The sequence below is a fragment of the Uranotaenia lowii genome, chromosome 1 (genome assembly GCF_029784155.1).
Source record: "Uranotaenia lowii strain MFRU-FL chromosome 1, ASM2978415v1, whole genome shotgun sequence".
NCBI classification, from domain to species: Eukaryota; Metazoa; Arthropoda; class Insecta; order Diptera; family Culicidae; genus Uranotaenia; species Uranotaenia lowii.
Window position 1 is genome coordinate 57,422,197 of NC_073691.1, and position 8,807 is coordinate 57,431,003.

The window sequence follows — 8,807 nt, forward strand, 5'->3', positions numbered from 1 at the left end:
AGGAACAAAAGAGGTGCTGAACCGTACGTAATCGAAGCAGGCCACACATTCAGATGTTTGTTTGCGTTTGCATCGCATTACCAGACCTGACCAATTACGTCGTTGCCGACATTGAGGGGTTTTGATGAATATTTTACCGTTGATTCACAATCCTCATTGTGGTAGGAAGACTTGGCCCGTTGCTGGGTCAGTTTACAAAAAGCGAAATGGAATCATCAAACTATCATCAAAGACTCAGCCGGAAGCCGGAACTAATTCGATAATAATTGTGTTTAATTGGTACCTTAAGCCGGAATCGAATGGAAGCAATGTTTGTTTTAAAAAGGCGGTAACCTTTCCCAAATCTTTCAGAGCTGACCAAGATGGAGCTGAAAGAAGCTTGGGTTCAGGAGGATCGGGTTTTCGACAATCCACTGCTCAAGATTACTTTAAACGGGCTCAAGTACTACGGAATTTTGCTGTATCGGAGTCAGCGATTTAAGAAGTTACACTGTTTTCGAGGGGTGTTCTTCACGACAACCCTGCTGCTGTTCAATTTAACCCAATACGTTGATCTGGTCCGCGTTTGGGGAAATGTCAGTGAGATGACAGCCAATGCAGCTACAACGTTGTTGTTTACTACCATTGTTGTTCGGATTTTCCACTTTTACATCAATCGAGCTAGTAAGTTACATAAATTTTTATCAAAATTAACGTTCTTAGTTCAGTTGAGAAGGTTTATTTCTAAGTGACGTTGGTTCATTACAAAATATCGTGTAGCTTCAACGCTTAAACAATTTATCACATTTCTCTACGTTTATTAACCATCGTTCTACCGATTTCTTCTTCCAGAATTCAACACCGCCATACGGCACGCCGATGAAGGAATCCGTCGAATTATGGATCATGGGAACCTCGTGGAGAAGGCGTTCCTTTGGGGCAACGTGAACTACATGAACCGGCTGACGGCGGCCTTCTGGATCTGCGCCCTCGTTACGGCCAACACCATGTGCGTCTTCTCGCTGGTGCAGTACCTCACCGCGGATGTTTCGGACACGGTAGGCATCGGAAATTCCACCCAGCTGGACAGCTCGGTTCTGATTCTGCGCTCCTGGTACCCGGCCGAGAACCTGATGGACCACTACGTCACGATCTACACCATTCAGCTGTACATTATTTACGTGGGACAGCTGATCGTTCCCTGCTGGCACGTGTTCATGGTCAGCCTTATGGTTTACGTGAGGACGGCCCTGATGATCTTGAACTACAAACTGAGCCACCTGGAGCGGTACGAACCTTCTGGTGTTAGAAGTGGCTGCGTGCGGCGATCGGCGCCGAAGGATTTGGCACTGGAAAAAAATGACCGCCGTAGGGAGCTGATGGTAGAGTGTATCCAAGAGCAGCGGCGTATCTTCAAGTTCACCCTGGAACTGGAATCGCTCACCGGGGGCGCTGTGTTTATGGATTTTGTGGTGTTTTCGGTGCTCCTTTGCGCGTTGCTGTTCGAGGCTTCTGTGGTTTGTATTCGACTTTGTATGTAATTTGTTATCAGATTTTTTTTATATTTTCGCAGACGGATTCCTCGGTTCAAATTTTCATCGATATATGCTACATAATGACCATGTCGGCCATTCTTTTCCTGTACTATTGGCATGCGAATGAAATTCATTTCCAGGTAATGCATTACCTCAACCTTTTAAGTAACAATAGGTCTATTCTAATTGATCTCACCCTGCAGGCCAATCTTTTGAGCAAATCAGCCTTCATGAGCGACTGGTTCGTTTATCCTCGTTCCGTCAATCGGCATCTGCTAACGTTTATCTGCTGCAGCATCAAGCCATGGAAAATGAAAGCAGTAATAGTGCCGATGTCCCTTGATACATTTATTGCGGTAAGTTTGATGCATTTTTTTGAATGTTTTACTCATAAATCTGACGTTTTACTTCTTATGTCTGACGTTTTATGACTTATGTCAAACGTATTGTGTCTAACATTTTAATGCCATGCGTATTATGACTTACGTGCTGGTATTTTTGTCTTATTTTTAACGTCTTATGTCTTACATCTTATATCTGACCTCTAACGTCATATGTCTTGCGACTAATGTCTTATGTCTTACGTCTTATGTCTTCTGTCTTACGTCTTATGTCTTATGTCTTATGTCTTACCTCTAACGTCTTATGTCTTACGCCTTATGTCTAACGTCTTATGTCTTGCGTCTAATGTCTAATGTCTTACGTCTTACGTCTTAGGTCTTAAGTTTATGTCTTAGGTCTCAAGTCTTATGCCTCATGTCTTCTGTCTTATGTCTTACATCTTATCTCGTACGTCTTATATCTTAGGTCTTATGTCTTACGTCTTATGTCTTACGACTTATGTCAAACGTATTATGTCGGACGTCTTATGGTTTACGTCTTGTCTTACGTATTATGTCTAACGTTTTATGTCTTACGTCTTATGTCTTACGTCTTATGTCTTACGTCTTCTGTCTTACGTCTTATGTCTTACGTCTTATGCCTAACGTCTTATGTCTTACGTCTTCTGTCTTACGTCTTATGTCTTATGTCTTACGTCTTATGTCTTACGTCTTATGTCTTACGTCTTATGTCTTACGTCTTATGTCTTACGTCTTATGTCTTACGTCTTATGTCTTACGTCTTATGTCTTACGTCTTATGCCTAGCGTCTTATTCTTACGTCTTATGTCTTACGTCTTATGTCTTACGTCTTCTGTCTTACGTCTTATGTCTTACGTCTTATGTATCCTGCTTATGTCTTACGTCTTATGCCTTACGTGTTTTGTCTTACGTCTTATGTCCTACGTCTTATGGCTTACGTCTTATGTCTAACGTCTTATGTCTTACGTCTAATATTTTACGTCTTAAGTCTTACGTCTTATGTCTCAAGTATTATGTCTTACGTATTATATCTTATGCTTTATGCCTTACGTCTAATGTCTTACGTCTTATGTCTTACGTCTTATGTCTAACGTCTTACGTCTTAGGTCTTAAGTTTATGTCTTAGGTCTCAAGTCTTATGTCTCATGTCTTCTGTCTTATGTCTTACATCTTATCTCGTACGTCTTATATCTTAGGTCTTATGTCTTACCTCTTATGTTTACGACTTATGTCAAACGTATTGTGTCGGACGTCTTATGGTTTACGTCTTGTCTTACGTATTATGTCTAACGTTTTATGTCTTACGTCTAATGTCTTACGTCTTATGTCTTACGTCTTATGTCTTACGTCTTCTGTCTTACGTCTTCAGTCTTACGTATTATGTCTTACGTCTTATGTCTTACGTCTTATGTCTTACGTCTTATGTCTTACGTCTTATGCCTAACGTCTTATGTCTTACGTCTTCTATCTAACGTCTTATGTCTTATGACTTACGTCTTATGTCTTACGTCTTATGTCTTACGTCTTATGTCTTACGTCTTATGTCTTACGTCTTATGTCTTACGTCTTATGTCTTACGTCTTATGTCTTACGTCTTATGCCTAGCGTCTTATTCTTACGTCTTATGTCTTACGTCTTATGTCTTACGTCTTCTGTCTTACGTCTTATGTCTTAAGTCTTATGTATCCTGCTTATGTCTTACGTCTTATGCCTTACGTGTTTTGTCTTACGTCTTATGTCCTACGTCTTATGGCTTACGGGGATTTTTTTTTATTATCTGACGGGTTTGCGCCGGGGGTCTTCAGATTTTCCCCAAAATTGAAAATTTGGTTCATTTTTGCGACTTAAAAACACATGTATTTTTTTAGATTTCTAACATTTTTATTTTTTGAGTTAGCTTCGGTTAGATTTTTTTTGTAAATAAAAAATAACCATTTTTCAAAGCTACATAACTCTGTTGTTTCTCAACGGAAATTATAAAATAGCACATCAAAATGCATTGAAATTTTATCAACTTTCCAAATAGAATAGTTGAAAAAAGTTAAATAATGACCTTCAACATGAAAAGTTGTAAATAAACTTTAAATGGCGTCTAAAAGTACCGTCTGCACCACCGAATATTTTGCAAAAAATACCATTTTATAGCTCGATTTATGATGCAACTTTCATCTGAGGACACCAAAGTGGGCCATTAACACCTTGAAGAGTTATGAAAGAAATAATGACAATAAATCTCTTTTTTTGCATCGAAAACAAACAATGGTCGAACAACTGCACTCACATATGGAGATAGCAAGCACTTCTAACAACATGGAAACAAAAGAACTTATCAAAGCTGGTAAAAAACACTATTTTTTCGTCCTTTTCAGACTGCCCCTACTCGCATAACAGTCCCATATGAATTTTCGTCATTTTAGGTCAACATAAGGCTTCAACATAAAAGACTAAAAAAAGAGGTTTTATTCTAGAAATTTCGAAAAAAATATCAATTCATGGCTGTCCTATACGAAATATACCTGAATAACAGTCCCATATGTAAAATACCACGGATTTGGTTACTTTTCAATGTTTCTTTCGGCGAAATAGTCTTTGATTTATTGCTTTGAATCATTTAAACATTTTTTTAACTCACTTGATGTCGAATGATGCACACTACTTTTCGAAGGCAGGTCTGACTTTCTTAGGAATGACTTCCTGAGCGAAAAACTATCGGATGCAATCAAAAATCGTAAAAAGATTCAACTTACAATGTGGAATTCATGATATTTTTTTGCAAAAGTATGTTTCTTTTTCTGACAATTGCATTTAGAAGTTCAAAAATGATCAAATTTAAGTCTTAGAAAGTAGCTTGGTGAGAAAAAAATATTCTGTATGTGACTGTTATGTGAGTAGATTTGAAAAAGGTTTCAAATATGGTCGATGAACAGTCCCATAATGAATAAAAATGGTGCTCTCGACCTTACCAATAACCCAATTTCGAAAATTTCAGGTCTAACGATTTACTATGACAACCTAGAAACGATTTTCGTTTATGCTGAAAGTGGTGGTCACAATTTAAAAATATATTCCAAAACAGAAAAAGCTGATTGTCTCGCTTGCTTATTTTTGTATATGGGACTGTTATGAAAGAAGAGGCGGTAGATTGTTGCAGCTTAACTGACTTCATGTTATATCCAAAAATCTAATAACGTATTCGTGTATACCCTGTTTTGCACCAGGTCACAACAAGTTATGCACATTTTACTGTCATTTTTAGAAGTATATGCGATAAGTTTTGCATCCGTAATTCCCCAGATTTGATTTAAAATGGACGGTGGAACACTGAAGATTCGTGTGTGAGCGATCGAGGTAGCAAAACACTGACGACGAATTATGTTCGTTCTAGTATGGTAAACCTCAAAACTGGGCGAATGTAGAAAACGAAACGGTAAAAGTATCATATTTTCATCATTTTACAGCCTGGGCTGGCCATACTGAGCTCTTTGATTATTTCTACACCATTTTTGTGCCACTTTCTCATACTTTTTTGATCAATGGGAAAGGATTTTGGTGTCCAGTGCTTAGCTCCCGATATAAAAACTATGTAAAGCACGTCTATATTTCATTTTTTTAATCACATTTTTGTGATCCCAAACACAGGGACTGAACCTTCTACTATTGGCATTGATTATGCTTCACATTGATCTTTGATCGAAAAATTAATAAGTTATATATTATATGACCAGGTTGTAAAAGCAACATTCCCATTGTTAGTTATATCACATAAACAATACGATACTCACAATTTTGGTTAAAATTTAAAGTCAGTTTTGCTGCAAACACTCTACAAAGCACGAAAAAGTAGTGTTTTTTACCTGCTTTGGTAAGTTCTTTTGTTTCCATGTTGTTAGAAGTGCTTGCTATCTTCATATGTGAGTGCAGTTGTTCCACCATTGTTTGTTTTCGATGCAAAAAAAGATATTTATTGTCATTATTTCTTTCATAACTCTTCAAGGTGTTAATGGCCCACTTTGGTGTCTTCAGATGAAAGTTGCATCATGAATCGAGCTATAAAATGGTATTTTTTGCAAAATATTCGGTGGTGCAGACGGTACTTTTAGACGCCATTTAAAGTTTATTTACAACTTTTCATGTTGAAGGTCATTATTTAACTTTTTTCAACTATTCTATTTGGAAAGTTGATAAAATTTCAATGCATTTTGATGTGCTATTTTATAATTTCCGTTGAGAAACAACAGAGTTATGTAGCTTTGAAAAATGGTTATTTTTTATTTACAAAAAAATCTAACCGAAGCTAACTCAAAAAATAAGAATGTTAGAAATCTGAAAAAATACATGTGTTTTTAAGTTGCAAAAATGAACCAAATTTTCAATTTTGGGGAAAATCTGAAGACCCCCGGCGCAAATTGTCAGATAATAAAAAAAAATCCCCTTACGTCTTATGTCTAACGTCTTATGTCTTACGTCTAATATTTTACGTCTTAAGTCTTACGTCTTATGTCTCAAGTATTATGTCTTACGTATTATATCTTATGCTTTATGCCTTACGTCTAATGTCTTACGTCTTATGTCTTACGTCTTATGTCTAACGTCTTACGTCTTAGGTCTTAAGTTTATGTCTTAGGTCTCAAGTCTTATGTCTCATGTCTTCTGTCTTATGTCTTACATCTTATCTCGTACGTCTTATATCTTAGGTCTTATGTCTTACCTCTTATGTTTACGACTTATGTCAAACGTATTGTGTCGGACGTCTTATGGTTTACGTCTTGTCTTACGTATTATGTTTAACGTTTTATGTCTTACGTCTAATGTCTTACGTCTTATGTCTTACGTCTTATGTCTTACGTCTTCTGTCTTACGTCTTCAGTCTTACGTCTTATGTCTTACGTCTTATGTCTTACGTCTTATGTCTTACGTCTTATGTCTTACGTCTTATGCCTAACGTCTTATGTCTTACGTCTTCTGTCTTACGTCTTATGTCTTATGTCTTACGTCTTATGTCTTACGTCTTATGTCTTACGTCTTATGTCTTACGTCTTATGTCTTACGTCTTATGCCTAGCGTCTTATTCTTACGTCTTATGTCTTACGTCTTATGTCTTACGTCTTCTGTCTTACGTCTTATGTCTTAAGTCTTATGTATCCTGCTTATGTCTTACGTCTTATGCCTTACGTGTTTTGTCTTACGTCTTATGTCCTACGTCTTTTGGCTTACGTCTTATGTCTAACGTCTTATGTCTTACGTCTAATATTTTACGTCTTAAGTCTTACGTCTTATGTCTCAAGTATTATGTCTTACGTATTATATCTTATGCTTTATGCCTTACGTCTAATGTCTTACGTCTTATGTCTTACGTCTTCTGTCTTACGTCTTCTGTCTTACGTCTTCTGTCTTACGTCTTCTGTCTTACGTTTTACGTCTTATGTCTAACGTCTTACGTCTTATGTCTTACGTCTCATGTCTTATGTCTTATGTCTTACGTCTCATGTCGTACGTCTTATGTCTTACGTCTTACGTCTAACGTCTAATGTCTTACATCTTCTATCTTTCGTCCTATGCCTAACGTCTTATGTCTTACGTCTTACGTCGTATTTCTTACGTTTTATGACTCACGTCTTATGTCGGCTTATCTGTTCGGTAAATTTTTGTCCCAATGATTTCTCTTAAATCAATTGATTCATTTTTTGATATTTTTCCTTTAGTTTTGTACCTGGTTTAAGCACTTGACGATGACCGTAACCTGCCAATGAATATTCGTTTTTTTTTTATTTCAGATTCTCAGAGCTTCATACAGCTATTTTACCATACTTAAACAATCAGCTGGCTGAACAGATTTGTGATTTGGTACTAGAGCTTTAAGGTACTTTAAATTTACAAAAAGAACTAGAGCTCGGAATGAATTGAAATTATTAAAAAAAATTAAGTACGTGAAATTTGATAAACACCGATATTATATTGTCCGAATAAAAATTAAGATATCTACAAAAAAGGAAACAATGTTTAAGTCCGCATAAATGCTTGAATCTTTCTGGATTAAATATTATAATGAATATGAGAGTTGGTTGAATTGTATAGAAACTCATCTCTATCTTTAGAGAGACAAAATTTGAATAAATAACCAGCAAAAATTTATGTTATAAAATGTTAAGCAAATGTGTCATCTCTTAAAAATACAGACCCCGTTCGTTTTTGGCAACACGCTCTAAAATTTTATCCTATACGTCTTACTCTTGAAAAATATCCTTATATTCTAAATATCCATAATTTACCACAAAATAATGTTAAAAATAGCATTAAAACTCTACATAAACAAGGAAAAAAGAGTTGAAATTTCACATCAAACAACCCGTTCCCGAACAATTTCTTTTGAAGCTGTATGAATTATAGCTTAAAATTCCATGGACAAGTAGAAAGTTCCTATGAAATTTGAAGAAAAAGATGACCGGTAAAACGATTTTATACAAGCGATCAAAATTAAAAAAAAATAAAAATAAGGTGGACAACCTGTAAACAAAAACTGTTAAAACATATATCGGTAGAAAGAAAACCTATATAAAATTCACAATAAAAGGAAATGTCAAATTTCGATCAGAAAGGACGAATATTTGAAAAGTTTTTTACTAATAAAATAAATGAATTAAAGCAAAATGTATAGAACTGCACTAAAAAAACAGTGCATCTTAATTCTAAGCAAAAAGTCATGAGAAGTGAGTTAATGATCTAAAGTAAAGAAATGAAAACAAAAAAAATTTTAGTTTAGAAAAACCGAAAGTTTTCATAAATTTCTTGAAACCCAAATTCGGAGAAAAGTTGAAAAAAGGGTTGACGAGTGAAAAGATGACTAGGTAAAGGGAGAAACTAAAAACAATAAAAATAAACGAAGGTAAAAAAGGAAAAGGTGAAAAAAGCACGAAATGGGTTTTTGAATAGA

General features: G+C 35.8%; 1 protein-coding gene across 1 annotated transcript; it reads left to right on the plus strand.

Moving 5' to 3' along the window:
* Nucleotides 1–362: 362 nt before the first annotated feature.
* On the plus strand, nt 363–8,593 carry LOC129739934 (odorant receptor 56a). Its single transcript, XM_055731484.1, has 5 exons — nt 363–663; nt 832–1,496; nt 1,553–1,654; nt 1,718–1,870; nt 7,651–8,593. Exons 1-5 carry the CDS (start codon nt 363–365, stop codon nt 7,702–7,704), a joined length of 1,275 nt encoding a protein of 424 aa, XP_055587459.1. The 3' UTR covers nt 7,705–8,593.
* Nucleotides 8,594–8,807: the final 214 nt, after the last annotated feature.